Below are 20,170 nucleotides of genomic sequence, written 5' to 3'. Positions count from 1 at the left end.
TGCTATGTCTGTATGCTATGTCTTGCTTGTCCTATGTTGCTATTGTCTATATTGTAATTGTTTTTAATAACCTCCCAGGGACTGCGGTTGAAAATTAGCCGGTTGGCTAAAACCGGCACTTTTACTGAAACGTTGATTAATGTGCATTGTCCCTGTAAAACTAAAATAAACTCAAAGTGGCTGTGGGAGTGGGCTATAAGCCGAGGTAATACGGAGTGAACGGCTGTGCTGTGATTTAGTATACACTGCTTGTGTGGGTCTATCTACAGTATCTGCTTTCACACACACGTACAAGCACACACGTACAAGCACACACGCACACGCACCCACATTCATCATTCCGATCTGAAAAAATTGCTGCTCTAGCTTCGCTGTTTTCTTTTTGTTCCGGCGTTTTGGCAGCCTCCCCAACCTCAGCTAATTTAGAACAACGAGGTCCTCATCTCAGACACTGGGCACCATGTTGCCTTTATTGTTCTCTTGGCTGATTTTCTGGTGTGTGTGCCGGTTTGTGTGTGTGTCTGTGTAACTGGTTTACAGGCTGAACGGGGTATATTACCTGTTGGCAAGATGTCCTTCTCCCCCCTCTCGCCCTCTCCCACTGTCCTACTCTCGCTTTTCTGTCTCTCTCTCTCTCTCTCTCTCTCTCTCTCTCTCTCTCTCTCTCTCTCTCTCTCTGTCTCTCTCTCTCTCTCGCCCTCACCCTCTCCCCATGTCCTACTCTCGCTTTTCTGTCTCTCTCTCTCTCTCTCTCTCTCTCTCTCTCTCTCTCTGTCTCTCTCGCCCTCTCCCCCTGTACTACTCTCGCTGTTCTGTCTCCCCTCTCTCTCTCTCTCTCTCTCTCTCTCTCTCTCTCTCTCTCGCTCTCGCCCTCTCCCCTGTCCTATCTCGCTTTTCTCTCTCTACTCTCTCTCTCTCTCCCTCGGCTCTTCTCTCTCTCTCTTGCTCTCTCTTCTCTCTCTCTCTCTCCGTCTGTCTCTCTCTCTCGCTCTCTCCCCTGTCCTACTCTCTTTTCTCTCCTTCTCTCTCTCTCTCTCTCTTTCTCTCTCTCTCTCTCTCTCTTCTCTCTCCAGCATTACCTCTCTACCCTGCAAAGAAAAAGAAAACCAAGCAAAACGAATACGCTCCTGCTGACTAACAACCCTTGTTAGAGAGTTTTATGTCAAGAGAACGAGAGGGGAGGAGAGGAAAGAGGGGACAGAAAAGGTTGAGAGAGAGAGAGAGAGAGAGAGAGAGAGAGAGAGAGAGAGAGAGAGAGAGAGAGAGAGAGAGAGAGAGAGAGAGAGAGAGAGAGAGAGAGAGAGAGGGAGAGAGCGAGAGAGAGAGAGAGAGAGAGAGAGAGAGAGAGAGAGAGAGAGAGAGAGAGAGAGAGAGAGAGAGAGAGAACATCGAAAGGGTCGACCGAGAGGGAAAGAGAACACTGACAGAGTTGAAAGAACAAGCCGAAGGAAACGTAGTTCATTTAGCTTGGCGGGGGGAGGGTGTGTTTGTGTACTGGGTCATGTCAGCCACAAATGAACATGTGTCTTTTGTTTGAATGTTTGTCTGTCTGTCATTCTGTCCATGTGGGAAGGCATTGTTGTATATGTAGGACCAGGGTACCCACCTAAACCTCATTCCTTCCCTCACATACACAATCCCTCAACTGACAGTCGATGTGTGTGTCCTCTCGCTGTTGTGGGTCTGATTTGTTGACGTAGGCTAATGCTCGGTTTCAGGATCGCGGGGTGGTCTTTCAGAACATGATGGTGTGTGTGTGTTCTGTGTTGGTATGAAGGGCTGCTTTGTGGGCCTGTCTGTGGTCTGAGTGCAAATTCATGGACAAACACAAACACACACACAAACTCTCACTCACTCACTCACATCAGCCAAGTAACACCAAATCAAAGGCGATATTCGACCTCCGTCCAGGTTCCCAGGGCGTCGGCAATCGGCTTCAATACCGACCACTAGGGGCAACGGTGAGCCCTATTACCATCAAGTAGGCTCGCGGCTTGCTAGGGCGTTGTGGACGGGGATGACGGATAGATGTAAGCCGCGCGCTCCGGTTCTAAGGATCGCGGGTTCAATCCCTGTGCTAGGACACACATTTATGTTTTAAGCCTATCCTTAACCCTTACCTTAACCGTTCAGAATCCAGAAAAATCGAAGTTTATCCCCGTGAAAAATATATATTTATCCTCCTTTGTACAGTGAGGGAAAAAAGTACTTGATCCCCTGCTGATTTTGTACGTTTGCCCACTGACAAGGAAATGATCCGTCTATAATTATAATGGTGGGTTTATTTGAACAGGGAGAGACAGAATAACAACAACAAAATCCAGAAAAACGCATGTCAAATATTTTATAAATTGATTTGCATTTTAATGAGGGAAATAAGTATTTGACCCCTCTGCAAAACATGACTTAGTACTTGGTGGCAAAACCCTTGTTGGCAATCAGAGAGGTCAGACGTTTCTTGTAGTTGGTCACCAGGTTTGCACACATCTCAGGAGGGATTTTGTCCTACTCCTCTTTGCAGATCTTCTCCAAGTCATTAAGGTTTCGAGGCTGACGTTTGGCAACTCGAACCTTCAGCTCCCTCCACAGATTTTCTATGGGATTAAGGTCTGGAGACTGGCTAGGCCACTCCAGGACCTTAATGTGCTTCTTCTTGAGCCACTCCTTTGTTGCCTTGGCCAATTGTTTTGGGTCATTGTCATGCTGAAATACCCATCCATGACCCATTTTCAATGCCCTGGCTGAGGGAAGGAGGTTCTCACCCAAGATTTGACGGTACATGGCCCCGTCCAACGTCCCTTTGATGCGGTGAAGTTGTCCTGTCCCCTTAGCAGAAAAACACCCCCAAAGCATTATGTTTCCACCTCCATGTTTGACAGTGGGGATGGTGTTCTTGGGGTCATAGGCAGCATTCCTCCTCCTCCAAACACGGTGAGTTGAGTTGATGCCAAAGAGCTCCATTTTGGTCTCATCTGACCGCAACACTTTCACCCAGTTGTCCTATGAATCATTCAGATGTTCATTGGCAAACTTCAGACGGGCATGTATGTGTGCTTTCTTGAGCAGGGGGACCTTGCAGGCGCTGTAGGATTTCAGTCCTTCACGGTGTAATGTGTTACCAATCGTTTTCTTGGTGACTATGGTCCCAGCTGCCTTGAGATCATAATCAAGATCCTCCCGTGTAGTTCTGGGCTGATTCCTCACCGTTCTCATGATCATTGCAACTCCACGAGGTGAGATCTTGCATGGAGCCCCAGGCCGAGGGAGATTGACAGTTCTTTTGTGTTTCTTCCATTTGTGAATAATCGCACCAACTGTTGTCACCTTCTCACCAAGCTGCTTAGTCTTGTAGCCCATTCCAGCCTTGTGTAGGTCTACAATCTTGTCCCTGACATCCTTGGAGAGCTCTTTGGTCTTGGCCACGGTGGAGAGTTTGGAATCTGATTGATTGATTGCTTCTGTGGACAGGTGTCTTTTATACAGGTAACAAACTGAGATTAGGAGCACTCCCTTTAAGAGTGTGCGCCTAATTTCAGCTCGTTACCTGTATAAAAGGCCAGAAATCGTTCTGATTGAGAGGGGATCAAATACTTATTTCCCTCATTAAAATGCAAATCAATTTATACAATTTTTGACATGTGTTTTTCTGGATTTTTGTTGTTGTTATTCTGTCTCACTGTTCAAATAAACCCACCATTATAATTATAGACTGATCATTTCTTTGTCAGTGGGCAAACGTACAAAATCAGCAGGGGATCAAGTACTTTTTCCCCTCACTGTACACGTGTCGGATTCTGAAGTAAATGTCATACTTTCGTGAGATCTTGTTGCGCATACACACACACCCTCACAAACACACAGGTCAGTCTCAGCAGCACAGATGGTAACAGAGGTGTGATTGAGAGAGGTTCGGGAGCCTTCTGGTATACATTCTGTTTAAACAGCGTAACAGTCAGTCCATTGAGAAGATATTAACAAATTTATCCATTGCCAGTTAAACTTAAGGTCTGAACATGCTTCATACAAGACGCAGGATATGGCATAGTCGGAATAGCCTGGAATACTGTATATACTCAACACAAATACTTCTGGTGACATTTAAAAAAAATAAACGGTACAGTATATAAACATTCATAAACGCCACCAGGCAATGTGCCTGCAGGAATGTGAAATGTAACGTGAACGAACGCTGCAATACCACGCATTCCAGTTGGTGGCCCATTTAGCTCCTGGGGCCCTGTTCCGTTTGGTTTACTGTATGCATTATGATGTCATTAGACTTAAAAATAGTTTTGTCGCATTCAGTATGCAGAAACATCAGATCTTTGTACCTGTACACGTTTGTGAATCATACGTTTCAGTCCCCCCCCCCACCGGAGAATATGCGGTATAGAAAGTTCTGGAGACTTGTCAGTAGCTCCTTTGTAATTTCTGACCCTTCACCCCTAGCTCCAGGGGTTTGGTGTAATGGGACCTATGTGTGTGTGTCTGTGTGCACTGGGACGTCCTCTGTATGGGTATGGTAATTGGCTCAGCCAAGCTTCTGTGAAAGGGTTTTAATCACACACACACACACACACACACACACACACACACACACACACACACACACACACACACACACACACACACACACACACACACACACACACACACACACACACACACACACACACACACACACACACACACACACAATTTCTCTGCTAATAAAGGTGGGATTGAAAGATGGGGGAGAGTACAAGGGAGACGCAGAGGGGATTGATGTTGTTTATTTACTTTGATATATATATTGAGAGCTGTGTGTGTGTGTGTGTGTGTGTGTGTGTGTGTGTGTGTGTGTGTGTGTGTGTGTGTGTGTGTGTGTGTGTGTGTGTGGGTGTGGGTGTGGGAGGGGGAGGGGGTGCGAGTTTGTTTGCTTTGAAACCGAGAGTGTAGCTGGGGAGGTAAGAGATTTGTAGCGTCTGAATGCTTCCAATTGCAGGAAGAAAACCCAGCTAGACTACAGCTCATTATACTGAGGAGAGAGGGAGTGAGGGATAGCGGGAGGGATGGAAGGAGCAAGGGAATAGAGGAGGAGGGGAGTGGATCGGTGTGGACAAGGAACGGAGGGAACCATGTCCCCCTCTACACACACAAACATACATTCACACACACCAGAGCACAATACCTGCTCTGCCAGTTATCATGGTTGGTTTTAGTGATGTTGTGAACAGAAGTTGAACAAAAGAGCCCTGATTGATGGGGTCATCACTAGTTACCACAGCTGCAAAGTCAGAAGGCCCTACCCACTCGACCAATCAGATGAGGGAATGTGATGAGCATATTCCGGTTTGCGGGAAGCGCCTCATTTTCAAAATAGTGTGTCTCGAGTTCAAGTTTGAGGACCAAATATCTAGATACGTTCGGTAACAAGAACTGACAATGTCACAAAAATTCATAAATATTGAGAAAGGAGAAAAGGTTTGGACAAAATGGTAAGTTGTTTTTTCTTTTTTTAGATAACTAGTAGCTAACGTTTGCTACTCTTATCTAAAATGATCTAGCTATCTAGGATAAGGCATTCCATTCCAAGCACAGGAGAGTTATTCTATTTGGGAGAGAAACATTGTCAGTGTCCCTACAAGCCTTTCATTCTAATAGTGATATATCATATTGTTGACCTTCAACAGATGCTCAGGCTTTGGAAAACAACTCAGTGTGGAGAGGAAAAGTCTCCCATTCAATGTTGTTCCCTTTCAAGTTGTGGGCAAAAAGACGTCTGAATGCCACCAGGGGAAAAAGACAGACAAACAAAAGCCACGGAGAAATATGCTGCTGAAATTAACAAGAATTTAAAGAACTAATCCCTGTCACTTTATACCATACACTTTTATGCCATTCGTTTAATTGTAATCGTGTTGAAGTACTAACTAACAATGGAATGTTCCTTAATAACTTTTAAGAATTTCAACTTGTGTCCCAACTGGTGTTGCTTATATTTGTTCTGTTTCCACTGCATGTGTATATCAAACAGTATTTCTATCATGTGATACTGTGTAGGAAACTGCATGAACAATAAAATGGTAATAAAATACAGAATCTGAAAAAATGTCAAATGTAAAACAAAGAGGAGGTGGATGGGAAAATACAATAAACACAAATAAAGAGTATGTAAGTGAATGGTGAGACTGGCGCGTTTCCTATGTATAGAGTGGGGTGAGGCTGGCGCGTTTCCTATGTATAGAGTGGGGTGAGGCTGGCGCGTTTCCTATGTATAGAGTGGGGTGAGGCTGGCGCGTTTCCTATGTATAGAGTGGGGTGAGGCTGGCGCGTTTCCTATGTATAGAGTGGGGTGAGGCTGGCGCGTTTCCTTTGTATAGAGTGGGGTGAGGCTGGCGCGTTTCCTATGTCTAGAGTGGGGTGAGGCTGGCGCGTTTCCTTTGTATAGAGTGGGGTGAGGCTGGCGCGTTTCCTATGTATAGAGTGGGGTGAGGCTGGCGCGTTTCCTATGTATAGAGTGGGGTGAGGCTGGCGCGTTTCCTATGTATAGAGTGGGGTGAGGCTGGCGCGTTTCCTATGTATAGAGTGGGGTGAGGCTATAGAGTGGGGTGAGGCTGGCGCGTTTCCTATGTATAGAGTGGGGTGAGGCTGGCGCGTTTCCTATGTATAGAGTGGGGTGAGGCTGGCGCGTTTCCTATGTATAGAGTGGGGTGAGGCTGGCGCGTTTCCTATGTATAGAGTGGGGTGAGGCTGGCGCGTTTCCTATGTATAGAGTGGGGTGAGGCTGGCGCGTTTCCTATGTATAGAGTGGGGTGAGGCTGGCGCGTTTCCTATGTATAGAGTGGGGTGAGGCTGGCGAGTTTCCCCTGTATAGAGTGGGGTGAGGCTGGCGCGTTTCCTATGTATAGAGTGGGGTGAGGCTGGCGCGTTTCCTATGTATAGAGTGGGGTGAGGCTGGCGCGTTTCCTATGTATAGAGTGGGGTGAGGCTGGCGCGTTTCCATGTATAGAGTGGGGTGAGGCTGGCGCGTTTCCTATGTATAGAGTGGGGTGAGGCTGGCGCGTTTCCTATGTATAGAGTGGGGTGAGGCTGGCGCGTTTCCTATGTATAGAGTGGGGTGAGGCTGGCGCGTTTCCTATGTATAGAGTGGGGTGAGGCTGGCGCGTTTCCTATGTATAGAGTGGGGTGAGGCTGGCGCGTTTCCTATGTATAGAGTGGGGTGAGGCTGGCGCGTTTCCTATGTATAGAGTGGGGTGAGGCTGGCGCGTTTCCTATGTATAGAGTGGGGTGAGGCTGGCGCGTTTCCTATGTATAGAGTGGGGTTAGGGTGGTGAGTTTCCCCTGTATAGAGTGGGGTGAGGCTGGCGCGTTTCCTATGTATAGAGTGGGGTGAGGCTGGCGCGTTTCCTATGTATAGAGTGGGGTTAGGGTGGTGAGTTTCCCCTGTATAGAGTGGGGTGAGGCTGGCGCGTTTCCTATGTATAGAGTGGGGTGAGGCTGGCGCGTTTCCTATGTATAGAGTGGGGTGAGGCTGGCGCGTTTCCTATGTATAGAGTGGGGTGAGGCTGGCGCGTTTCCTATGTATAGAGTGGGGTGAGGCTGGCGCGTTTCCTATGTATAGAGTGGGGTGAGGCTGGCGCGTTTCCTATGTATAGAGTGGGGTGAGGCTGGCGCGTTTCCTATGTATAGAGTGGGGTGAGGCTGGCGCGTTTCCTATGTATAGAGTGGGGTGAGGCTGGCGCGTTTCCTATGTATAGAGTGGGGTGAGGCTGGCGCGTTTCCTATGTATAGAGTGGGGTGAGGCTGGCGCGTTTCCTATGTATAGAGTGGGGTGAGGCTGGCGCGTTTCCTATGTATAGAGTGGGGTGAGGCTGGCGCGTTTCCTATGTATAGAGTGGGGTGAGGCTGGCGCGTTTCCTATGTATAGAGTGGGGTTAGGGTGGTGAGTTTCCCCTGTATAGAGTGGGGTGAGGCTGGCGCGTTTCCTATGTATAGAGTGGGGTTAGGGTGGTGAGCTTCCCCTGTATAGAGTGGGGTGAGGCTGGCGCGTTTCCTATGTATAGAGTGGGTTGAGGCTGGCGCGTTTCCTATGTATAGAGTGGGGTGAGGCTGGCGCGTTTCCAATGTATAGAGTATAGAGTGGTGAGGCTGGCGCGTTTCTGGCTTTCTATGTATAGTGAGGCTGGCGCGTTTCCTATGTATAGAGTGGGGTGAGGCTGGCGCGTTTCCCATGTATAGAGTGGGGTTAGGGTGGTGAGTTTCCCCTGTATAGAGTGGGGTGAGGCTGGCGCGTTTCCTATGTATAGAGTGGGGTGAGGCTGGCGCGTTTCCTATGTATAGAGTGGGGTTAGGGTGGTGAGGGTGGTGTATAGAGTGGGGTGAGGCTGGCGCGTTTCCTATGTATAGAGTGGGGTGAGGCTGGCGCGTTTCCTATGTATAGAGGCTGGCGCGGTATGAGGCTGGCGCGTTTCCTATGTATAGAGTGGGGTGAGGCTGGCGCGTTTCCTATGTATAGAGTGGGGTTAGGGTGGTGAGTTTCCCCTGTATAGAGTGGGGTGAGGCTGGCGCGTTTCCTATGTATAGAGTGGGGTGAGGCTGGCGCGTTTCCTATGTATAGAGTGGGGTGAGGCTGGCGCGTTTCCTATGTATAGAGTGGGGTGAGGCTGGCGCGTTTCCTATGTATAGAGTGGGGTGAGGCTGGCGCGTTTCCTATGTATAGAGTGGGGTGAGGCTGGCGCGTTTCCCATGTATAGAGTGGGGTTAGGGTGGTGAGTTTCCCCTGTATAGAGTGGGGTGAGGCTGGCGCGTTTCCTATGTATAGAGTGGGGTTAGGGTGGTGAGCTTCCCCTGTATAGAGTGGGGTGAGGCTGGCGCGTTTCCTATGTATAGAGTGGGTTGAGGCTGGCGCGTTTCCTATGTATAGAGTGGGGTGAGGCTGGCGCGTTTCCAATGTATAGAGTGGGGTGAGGCTGGCGCGTTTCCTATGTATAGAGTGGGGTGAGGCCCCTGTATAGAGTGGGGTTTCCCCCTGTATAGAGTGGGGTTAGGGTGGTGAGTTTCCCCTGTATAGAGTGGGGTGAGGCTGGTGCGTTTCCTATGTATAGAGTGGGGTGAGGCTGGCGCGTTTCCTATGTATAGAGTGGGGTTGAGGGTGGTGAGTTTCCCCTGTATAGAGTGGGGTGAGGCTGGCACGTTTCCTATGTATAGAGTGGGGTGAGGCTGGCGCGTTTCCTATGTATAGAGTGGGGTGAGGGTGGTGAGTTTCCCCTGTATAGAGTGGGATGAGGGTGGTGAGTTTCCCTGTATAGAGTGGGGGCTGAGGCTGGCGCATTTCCTATGTATAGAGTGGGGTGAGGCTGGCGCGTTTCCTATGTATAGAGTGGGGTGAGGGTGGTGAGTTTCCCCTGTATAGAGTGGGTTGAGGGTGGTGAGTTTCCCCTGTATAGAGTGGGTTGAGGGTGGTGAGTTTCCCCTGTATAGAGTGGGATGAGGGTGGTGAGTTTCCCCTGTATAGAGTGGGGTGAGGCTGGCGCGTGTCCTATGTATAGAGTGGGGTGAGGGTTCTGAGTTTCCCCTGTATAGAGTGGGGTGAGGCTGGCGTGTTTCCTATGTATAGAGTGGGGTGAGGCTGGCGCGTTTCCCATGTATAGAGTGGGGTGAGGCTGGCGCGTTTCCTATGTATAGAGTGGGGTGAGGCTGGCGCGTTTCCCCTGTATAGAGTGGGGTTAAGGGTTCTGAGTTTCCCCTGTATAGAGTGGGTTGAGGGTGGTGAGTTTCCCCTGTATAGAGTGGGATGAGGATGGTGAGTTTCCCCTGTATAGAGTGGGTTGAGGGTGGTGAGTTTCCCCTGTATAGAGTGGGTTGAGGGTGTGAGTTTCCCCTGTATAGAGTGGGTTGAGGGTGTGAGTTTCCCCTGTATAGAGTGGGATGAGGGTTCTGAGTTTCCCCTGTATAGAGTGGGTTGAGGGTGGTGAGTTTCCCCTGTATAGAGTGGGATGAGGGTGGTGAGTTTCCCCTGTATAGAGTGGGGTGAGGCTGGCGCATTTCCTATGTATAGAGTGGGGTGAGGCTGGCGCGTTTCCTATGTATAGAGTGGGGTGAGGGTGGTGAGTTTCCCCTGTATAGTGTGGGGATGATGGTGTGAGTTTCCCCTGTATAGAGTGGGTTGAGGGTGGTGAGTTTCCCCTGTATAGAGTGGGTTGAGGGTGGTGAGTTTCCCCTGTATAGAGTGGGTTGAGGGTGGTGAGTTTCCCCTGTATAGAGTGGGATGAGGGTGTGAGTTTCCCCTGTATAGAGTGGGTTGATGGTGGTGAGTTTCCCCTGTATAGAGTGGGTTGAGGGTGTGAGTTTCCCCTGTATAGAGTGGGATGAGGGTTCTGAGTTTCCCCTGTGTAGAGTGGGTTGAGGGTTCTGAGTTTCCCCTGTATAGAGTGGGTTGAGGGTGGTGAGTTTCCCCTGTATAGAGTGGGATGAGGGTGGTGAGTTTCCCCTGTATAGAGTGGGTTGAGGGTGGTGAGTTTCCTCTGTATAGAGTGGGTTGAGGGTGGTGAGTTTTCCCTGTATAGAGGGGGTGAGGGTGGTGAGTTTCCCCTGTATAGAGTGGGGTGAGGGTGGTGAGGGTGGTGAGTTTCCCCTGTATAGAGTGGGGTGAAGGTGGTGAGTTTCCCCTGTATAGAGTGGGGTGAGGGTGGTGAGTTTTCCCTGTATAGAGTGGGATGAGGGTTCTGAGTTTCCCCTGTATAGAGTGGGTTGAGGGTGGTGAGTTTCCCCTGTATAGAGTGGGATGAGGGTGGTGAGTTTCCCTGTATAGAGTGGGGTGATGGTGGTGAGTTTCCCCTGTATAGAGTGGGGTGAGGGTGGTGAGAGTTTCCCCTGTATAGAGTGGGGTGAGGGTGGTGAGTTTCCCCTGTATATGGTGGGGTGAGGGTGGTGAGTTTCCCCTGTATAGAGTGGGGTGAGGGTGGTGAGTTTCCCCTGTATAGAGTGGGGTGAGGGTGGTGAGTTTCCCCTGTATAGAGTGGGGTGAGGGTGGTGAGTTTCCCCTGTATAGAGTTGGGTGATGGTGGTGAGTTTCCTATGTATATAGTGGGGTGAGGGTGGTGAGTTTCCCCTGTATAGAGTGGGTTGAGGGTGGTGAGTTTCCCCTGTATAGAGTGGGGTGAGGGTGGTTGAGTTTCCCCTGTATAGAGTAGGTTGAGGGTGGTGAGTTTCCCCTGTATAGAGTGGGGTGAGGGTGGTGAGCTTCCTCTGTATATTGTGGCGTTAGGGTTCTGAGTTTCCCCTGTATAGAGTGGGGTGAGGGTGGTGAGTTTCCCCTGTATAGAGTGGGGTGAGGGTGGTGAGTTTCCCCTGTATAGAGTGGGGTGAGGGTGGTGAGTTTCCCCTGTATAGAGTGGGGTGAGGGTGGTGAGTTTCCCCTGTATAGAGTGGGGTGAGGGTGGTGAGTTTCCCCTGTATAGAGTGGGGTGAGGGTGGTGAGTTTCCCCTGTATAGAGTGGGGTGAGGGTGGTGAGTTTCCCCTGTATAGAGTGGGGTGAGGATGGTGAGTTTCCCCTGTATAGAGTGGGGTGAGGGTGGTGAGTTTCCCCTGTATAGAGTGGGGTGAGGGTGGTGAGTTTCCCCTTACACTGTAAAGAGCTTTGGGTGTCTAGGAAAGTGCATTTTAAGTCCAATCAAGTATTATTGTTATGATGAAATGTTTTGCCATAGCTTGAAGACTATGCCTTTGTAGGCGGACTGCAAGGCTATATTAAGTTACATAAATAACTGATTATAATAAGTGTCTCGGTGCCAAAATAAAGTAACAGGGTCGACGTTTTCATGTTAAATCAGCCAAGAAATGCCAATTTGTGAACATTTTGTGAAACTGTACGTATTACTTATGGATTGTAATAAATTTTAAAAAATCAAGAAGTCAATTTGTTTGTCTACATGTGATTGAAAAAGCGGGAATAACCCTGTTATAGCTATGAGTCAAGGGCAGACTTCATGATACGTTTGAATGAAACATCCAATTAACACTTTGCATTTTTACTGTTCGTTTTACTGTATCTAACAAATAACCAAATCATTGCTGGATTAATAGATAAAAGAATTGCGTGTCTCGTCTAACCCTGCAAGCCGGTCAGCCTACGGTACGTGTCATCAAACTCCCTGAACTAATTGGTCGAACAGCCTTCTGACTTTGTGGCTGTGGTGACTAGTGATGACCTGACTGACATTCTGGTTGACAATAAATCACATTCATTTATTGAGACAGCATTTCATAAACACTGCCCATTGACTCAAAAGCTGTCCTGTTAAGTAGATGTATGGTCCGTAAGAGCTCGTTTTGGTATAAAGGAAATGTTTATAATGTCAGAGGGTAGGGTAGTCTCTCTGGCTGAGACGTGTGTGTGTGTGTGTGTGTGTGTGTGTGTGTGTGTGTGTGTGTGTGTGTGTGTGTGTGTGTGTGTGTGTGTGTGTGTGTGTGTGTGTGTGTGTGTGTGTGTGTGTGTGTGTGTGTGTGTGTGTGTGTGTGTGTGTGTCTTCATTGGATTATTGTTTAATGAGGAACGTACTACAGCTGCCATACATCCTACAGTGGGTCTGAGATGTTTCAGACTATTACAGTAGTACAGTAGTAGTATAGTGCCTATATCATAGTAGTAGTAGTAATTACTAGTTGTGGTATACAAGTAAAAGTAGTAGAGATAACAGCTGTAACAATCCTGGAATAAAAGTGTAAAGAAGGACGTCATTATTGGGTCACATCAGATGGGTTTGAAGGAGGGTTTAGAGGTGAGGGAGCTCTATGGAAGGAGGTCTCCAGATGTGTTCTACTCTCCGTCCCTCCCTGGCAACCCATAGCTGAGCAGGACCAGAGGAGCTGGGTTGTTTATGTGTGTGCCACAGAGGGTAATTGGTCACAGCTCATTCCAGCTCCCATTACATTGAGCTGTGTTAAGGAGGAAACTGTGTGAGTGTGTGTTAGTGTGGCCCTGTTTAGTGGTGTTGATTTGGTCTATAAATAAAAAGATCAGACAGAGAGCCGTGTGTGTGTGTGTGTGTGTGTGTGTGTGTGTGTGTGTGTGTGTGTGTGTGTGTGTGTGTGTGTGTGTGTGTGTGTGTGTGTGTGTGTGTGTGTGTGTGTGTGCTTTTGTCCAAAGCGACTTAGTCATGCATTTGTGGCTCCAATAGGAATCGAACCCACAAATCCCGCCGTTGCGCGCACACACACACACACACACACCCTTCCCTAATGATAGACATATTGGAGTCATAGTGGACGGTGTGCTAGAGAATTTCGCTGGCCTCAGGCTGCAGGCTTTATATATGTAGGAGAGTGTCCGAGTGAAGACGAATGCCTTTTCACCCTCAGTCATCATTCTGTTTGATGCTATGAATAGGGAGAGAGAGAGGTGGAGAGAAAGAGAGACGGGGAGAGAGAGGGGGAGGGATAGGGACTGAGAGAGAAATAGGGGGAGAGAGAGGGAGAGCGGGGGGGAGAAAGAGAGATGGAGAGAGGGAGAGTCAGGCAGAGAGAGAGAGAGAGAGAAAGTGAGAGAAAGAGAAGTAGAGAGGAAGAGAGAGGGAGGGAGAGAGAGGGAGTGTTCTCAGCTCATTTATATCAGGCATATCATTTATTCCTGAGGGAATAGAATAGAATGGGTGTATATGTGTGTGGGTGCGTGCGTGCGTGCATGTATGATGTGTGTGTTTTTGTTTGTTCATTTTGTTAATTTATTGCCGTGGTCAGGTCTGTGTGTGTCTGCAGGCTGTACGTTTAGTTAGGAGTCTACTGGTGAGGCCTGCCAGCCACTGAAAACCTCCCTCCCTCCCTCTCTTTCTATCTGTCTCTCCCCCTCTATCTCTCCTTTTTCCCATTCTCTCCATTTCTTTCTCTCTGTCTCTAGTTTCTATCTTTCTCTGATCAACTTGGTTAATGAGTTTTGCCTTTGTCTTTCTTCTTCTGCTTAACCAAACAAGCAAACAAAGTCAGGCAGGGGAAAGACGTTTCTGTTTGTTCAGTTGGCTGTTTTATTCCTCTGAACAGAGAGCTTCAAAGTGCTCAAATATGTGTGTGTGTGTGTGTCTGTGTATGTGCATATAAGCTTCTGCATTGTTTGCTTTACTTACACTAGCATCAGAATCAACCACAGCGCCTTTGAGCTCTACAGTCCTGTGCAGTGTCTAGATGTAGTGATAGCAATCCATATGAATTACTGAAATGACTGAAATCATTTAACTAACCAGCTCTTTCTTTCTCTTTCTGCAGGATCCGTCCTTCTCCCTGCTCCTCCACGACAAGCTTCAGGTGCCCAACAGCTCGGGGCGGGCCTGGAATGAGCGTGACAGTCGCTGTGATGTGTGTTCCACCCACCTGACCCAGCTGAAACAGGAAGCAGTCCACATGGTGCTGACCATGGACCAATGGGACCTGTCCCCCAGCTCGCCCCCCACCCTGCCCAGCCACAGTGGCCCTCCACAGGGCCCCACAGCCCCATGGGACTGGGCCTACCTCCCGTCAGCCGCAGCAGCCTACCCCCATCCCCGTCCAAACCCACACCACCCTACCATGCCTCCAACGTCCTCTACTGCGTCCTTCTCCAGCCTCAGCCATGCTGCGTCCAACCCCAGCCCAGGTGCAACTTCTGTGGGTCAAACATCCACCCATGCAGCCTCTTCTGTGCCGGCCCCGGCGTCCTCATCGCCGGCTCCATCCCCGGTGCACCAGGGAGGGCAACCCCGCCAAGGTTCCAAGCCCAGTTCCCTAGGAGTGGGCCTCGGGGTGGAGAGGAGGAACGGCTCCCCGGCACACTCCAGTAAGGCCACCGGTGTCCCGTCGTCCCAGCCGCCCAACAGCCCCGGTAGTAACGGGAACCATGCTGGGAGTGGAGCAGTGCTGAGTACAGCAGCACTACAGGCTCACCAGTACATGTCTCGCACCAACGGAGGAGGAGTCACACTCTACCCCTACCAGGTATGCTATGTCTGTGCATGCTTGGGATTGCGTGCGAACGTGCGTGTGGGATGATAGACTTTCGGGAAATGCAAGAAGATGGGGGGGCGTTCCACGAATAGAGTGCATTTTGCATTTTAAAAAAAAGATCTTGTTATATTCCATTAAGTTCCCTTTAATATAGACCACTTGGAACATTTTATACATCTGAAGATGATTATTTATTTCATGTGATTAGTGATTCATTTACGTCTGTCCCTCATTTCAAGGTCAACCCTGTTACGTGAACTGAACTCTTGTTTTAATATGGTGAAACGATTCCTCTTAAAATTATTATTTCTAAATAAACTATGAACAGTCAAATCGTAGTGTAAAAGCAGGTGAGAGGGTTCTATTCATTTTGTCCATTTTCTGGTGTTTTGTGGTGAAAAATTGAGTGCGTTCGAGCATAATATTTTCAACCCTGTTACCCATAGATAGATAGACTAGAATTTTTTTTAAACAATTGACAAACAACCGAGAAGCTGGCATTCAATCATTCCAATTGCCCCCCCCCCCTGTTGCACACAACAAGCTTCCATTCATCCCATCCACCAGCAGGCTCTCTCTATGTCAAGCCGTCTGGTTTTACAGGGATTCAGCACGGGACTTCACTGGAAGTCTATGGCAAGAGCAGTTGAAACAACCGCTGGTTTTAATTGGCTGATCTCTCAGTCCATCACCGTCTAGCACAACCCTTAGAACCTCCTCCCTACATTGTGGACTTCAGAGTGCGAACAGCGCAAGTGTACTAGACAAGGAAGTGGGTTTCGGAAATATCTGAAAGTACACGTCTCAGAAATAGTTTTCCCATATAAACGTTAAATACTCAGAATCAATTGGGCTTTCCTAAAAGAATATGGTCAGAAAATAAAACATGGTATTTTGAATGGGCAATTTTCGCCATTTTTCCCATCTAATAAAGTTGGAGCAGTCTCACTTCCTCTCCCACTCTGTAGCACAGTGTTACCAGGCTCTACGCGCCAGCATTTCGAGCCTGGGGAAAAGGTTACCATTCCCCCTGCCTCAACCCTGCTACGGTCCACCGTATTACTTTAATGGCACGTTATTGGCCCTTACTATAGTCAAGTTGATGTTGAACATGTGCTCTTTAGGACATAATGTAGAAATTTGGTGAAATTCATATAGTTCCCTTTGACCAAAAATGTACTCTGTTCATGGAACGAGACAGATAAGAAATGGAAAAAAGAGATAAAATAAAATAGAGCCGGAAGAGCATCCAAAACGTGTGTATCTAGAAACAGTGTTAGCGCAAAAGAAAATGTGGAATTTTGACGTTCTGTGTCAGGCTTTGGAGGCCCATTTCAACAGGAATTGACCTTGTTTTTCAAAATGTCTCTCTCTATTTGTTGACCAAAGAGAGAGGAGGAACTGTGAGGTTGAACTGAGGTTATGTCTGTCTACTGTCCTCACTTGTCCTCTGAAATCCAGTCGCAGTCTGTGCCCGAGTGTTGAGTCATGTACACTGGATTAGATTCTATAATTGGCCCTGATGATGTGTATTAGCCATGGGGGTCAGACAAAGTGTGTGTGTGTGTGTGTGTGTGTGTGTGTGTGTGTGTGTGTGTGTGTGTGTGTGTGTGTGTGTGTGTGTGTGTGTGTGTGTGTGTGTGTGTGTGTGTGTGTGTGTGTGTGTGTGTGTGTGTGTGTGTGTGTGTGTGTGTGTGTGTGTGTGTGTGTGTGTGTGTGTGTGTGTGTGCACGTGTGTATGTGTGTGTGTGTGAGTGGAGGCTGTCCCCAGAGTGGTTAGAGTGGTAACTGGAAGGAAGGCGAGGACACCTCTTGGAACAAAGGCTTCTGGGAAAGGACAGCCTTGAGGCCCTTAACAAAAATTGTAATTGAAAGAGAGGGGACGGTGGGGCGGATTAGGAAGAGAGTTATAGTGGAAGTTGGAAGTTTACATACACCTTAGCCAAATACATTTAAACTCAGTTTTTCACAATTCCTGTAAAAAAGTACAAATCCTAGTAAAAAGTCCCAATCTTTGGTCAGTTAGGATCACCACTTTATTTTAAGAATGTGAAATGTCAGAATAATAGTAGAGAGAATGATTTATTTCAGATTTGATTTCTTTCATCACATTCCCCATGGGTCAGAAGTTTACATGCACTCAATTAGTATTTATTAGCATTGCCTTTAAATGGTTTAACTTGGGTCAAACGTGTTGGGTAGCCTCCTTCTGACAGAGCTGGTGTAACTGAGTCAGGTTTGTAGGTCTCCTTGCTTGCTCGCACATTCTTTTTCAGTTCTGCCCACACATTTTCTATGGGATTGAGGCCAGAGCTTTGTGATGGCCACTCCAATACCTTGACTTTGTTGTCCTTAAGCCATTTTGCCACAACTTTGGAAGTATGCTTTGGGTCATTGTCCATTTGGAAGACCCATTTGCGACCAAGCTTTAACTTCCTGACTGATGCCTTGAGATGTTGCTTCAATATATCCACATAATTTTCCTGCCTCATGAAGCCATCTATTTTGTGAAGTGCACCAGTCCCTCCTGCAGCAAAGCACCCCCACAACATGATGCTGCCACCCCGTGCTTCACGTTTGGGACGGTGCTCTTCGGCTTGCAAGCCTCCCCCTTTAATCCTCCAAACATAACGATGGTCATTATGTGTTTTAATGACTCCAACCTAAATGTATGTAAACTTCCGACTTCAACTGTAGAAACAGGAGGAAGGAGAGAGGGCATGTGAGGGAGAGGGAGAGAGATATGTAGTGTAGTGTTAGTGCTTTATGTTCTGATTCTGTGTAATATAATTCATATCCTGGTAATGAGGACTCTAGGGAACTCTCCTGTCGCACTCCTGTTCCCCCTCATCTTCTTCCTCTCAACCCCCCTATCTCAGTCCCACACTTACATTTCTCTCCATCCCTCATCTCCCTATATATCTCTTTCGCTCTCATCTCCCCTGTTCCCCCTCTCTCTCGCTCTCATCTCCCCTGTTCCCCCTCTCTCTCATCTCCCCTGTTCCCCCTCTCTCTCGCTCTCATCTCCCCTTGTTCCCCCTCTCTCTCATCTTCCCTTGTTCCCCCTTTCTCTCATCTCCCCTTGTTCCCCCTTTCTCTTGTCTCGTTTCTCCCTCTCTCTCTCCTGTTGTACACCCAGTGGTGTAAGGTACTTAAAAATTCTTTAAAGTACTACTTAGTATTTTTTTGTGGGCTATCTGTACTTTACTTTACTATTTATAATTTTGACCATTTTACTTCACTACATTCCAAAAGAAAATAATGTACTTTTTACTCCATACATTTTCCCTGACACCTAAAAGTACTTACATTACATTTGGAATGCTTATCAGGACAGGAAAATGGTCAAATTCACCCACTTATCAAGAGAACAACCCCGGTCACCCCTACTGCCTCTGATCTGGTTGTCACACCCTGATCTGTTTCACCTGTCCTCGTTATTGTCTCCACCCCCTCCGGGTGTCGCTTGTTTTCCCCAGTGTATTTATCCCTGTGTTTCCTGTCTCTCTGTGCCAGTGTATTTCTCCCTGTGTTTCCTGTCTCTCTGTGCCAGTGTATTTATCCCTGTGTTTCCTGTGTCTCTGGGCCAGTGTATTTATCCCTGTGTTTCCTGTCTCTCTGTGCCAGTGTATTTATCCCTGTGTTTCCTGTCTCTCTGTGCCAGTGTATTTATCCCTGTGTTTCCTGTCTCTCTGTGTCAGTGCATTTATCCCTGTGTTTCCTGTGTCTCTGGGCCAGTTCGTCTTGTATATTGACTTGTAAGTCAACCAGCGGTTTTCTTGTTCGCCTGCCTTTGATATTCTCCTTTTTCTAGTCCTCCCGGTTTTGACACTTGCCTGTCTCTAGACTCAGTACCCGCCTGCCTGACCATTCTGCCTGCCTTGACCTCGAGCCTGTCTGCCACTCTGTACGTCCTGGACTCGACCATTCTCTTTCTTACTCCTTTTTGGATTATTAAACATCTTAAACTCGGGCCTCCTGGGTGGCGCAGTGGTTAAGGGCGCTGTACTGCAGCACCAGCTGTGCGACCAGAGACTCTGGGTTCGCGCCCAGGCTCTGTCGTAACCGGCCTCGACCAGGAGGTCCGTGGGGTGGCGCACAATTGGCCTAGCGTCATCCAGGTTAGGGAGGGTTTGGTCGGTAGGGAAATCCTTGTCTCATCGCGCACCAGCGACTCCTGTGGCGGGCCGGGTGCAGTGCGCGCTAACCAAGGTTGCCAGGTGCACGGTGTTTCCTCCAACACATTGGTGTGGCTGGCTTCCGGGTTGGATGGCGCTGTGTTAAGAAGCAGTGCGGCTTGGTTGGGTTGTGTATCGCACAAGGTTGTGTATTGTAAATTATGTTGGAGTGTGCCCCTGGCACACTAATAATACAAATAATTAAAAATTGTGGTTTGCTTAATAGGAATTTGAAATTATTTGTACTTTCTATTTTAGTAAGTATACAGTAGCAATTACATTTACTTTTGATACTTAAGTATATTTAAACCAAATACTTTTAGACTTTTAATAAAGTAGTATTTTACTGGGTGACTTTTCACTTTTACTTGAGTCATTTTCTATTAAGGTATCTTTATTTTGACTCAAGTACGATGTTTGAGTACTTTTTCCAACACTGCGTACACACAGCCCTTTTCCCTCCCCCTGTTGCATTCATTCCTTACACCCCTATTGCATCCTTCATTCCCTCCCTCCCTTCCCTCACTCATTTCAGCAACTCTCCATCCATCCCTCCTTTTCTCTCCTCCATCCCCCCTCAGCCCTGTCTCAAGGTCACCTCTCTGAAGCCTGCCTGGCACACTGCCCAGGGTGCTACTGGAAATACACTGTGTGTGTGTGTGTGTGTGTGTGTGTGTGTGTGTGTGTGTGTGTGTGTGTGTGTGTGTGTGTGTGTGTGTGTGCGTGCGTGGCGTGGGTGTCCGTGCAGGCGTGGAATAGAGGCAGGAGAAGATATAGGAGTCAATTTTCTTGCTGTTATTTTCTCATTTTCCTTGAGAGTGCTGAGAGGGCACAACGCCCAGTCAAAGAGACATCATTCACCCATTTGTCTTCCCATTATACCGTAGTAGCGTATAGCTTAGACTGTAGCATAGCCCCATGATACGAAGAACATGCTTTAGCAGTGTCTAACTGCTGCTGTCTAATCAGGAAGGGTCCTGCTAGCGGTCAAGTGCTGGCACCCGATGGAGTAGCCACACGCACACGAACGCACGCATGT

The 20,170-nt window shown here is 48.0% G+C and overlaps 1 protein-coding gene across 2 annotated transcripts in view; it reads left to right on the top strand.

Moving 5' to 3' along the window:
* kif26ba (kinesin family member 26Ba) overlaps window positions 1–20,170 on the top strand; it is a 179,250-nt gene that overhangs the window by 40,664 nt on the left and 118,416 nt on the right. For both annotated transcript variants that reach the window (XM_052496991.1, XM_052496990.1), the window contains exon 3: window positions 14,240–14,944. In XM_052496991.1, the coding sequence (XP_052352951.1) occupies window positions 14,240–14,944 (705 nt within the window). The remainder of the gene's footprint in view (window positions 1–14,239; window positions 14,945–20,170) is intronic.

The sequence above is a fragment of the Oncorhynchus keta genome, chromosome 35, assembly GCF_023373465.1.
Source record: "Oncorhynchus keta strain PuntledgeMale-10-30-2019 chromosome 35, Oket_V2, whole genome shotgun sequence".
NCBI lineage: Eukaryota > Metazoa > Chordata > Actinopteri > Salmoniformes > Salmonidae > Oncorhynchus > Oncorhynchus keta.
Note: the sequence above shows the minus strand (reverse complement) of the source record. Positions and strands in the feature narration are given on the sequence as shown.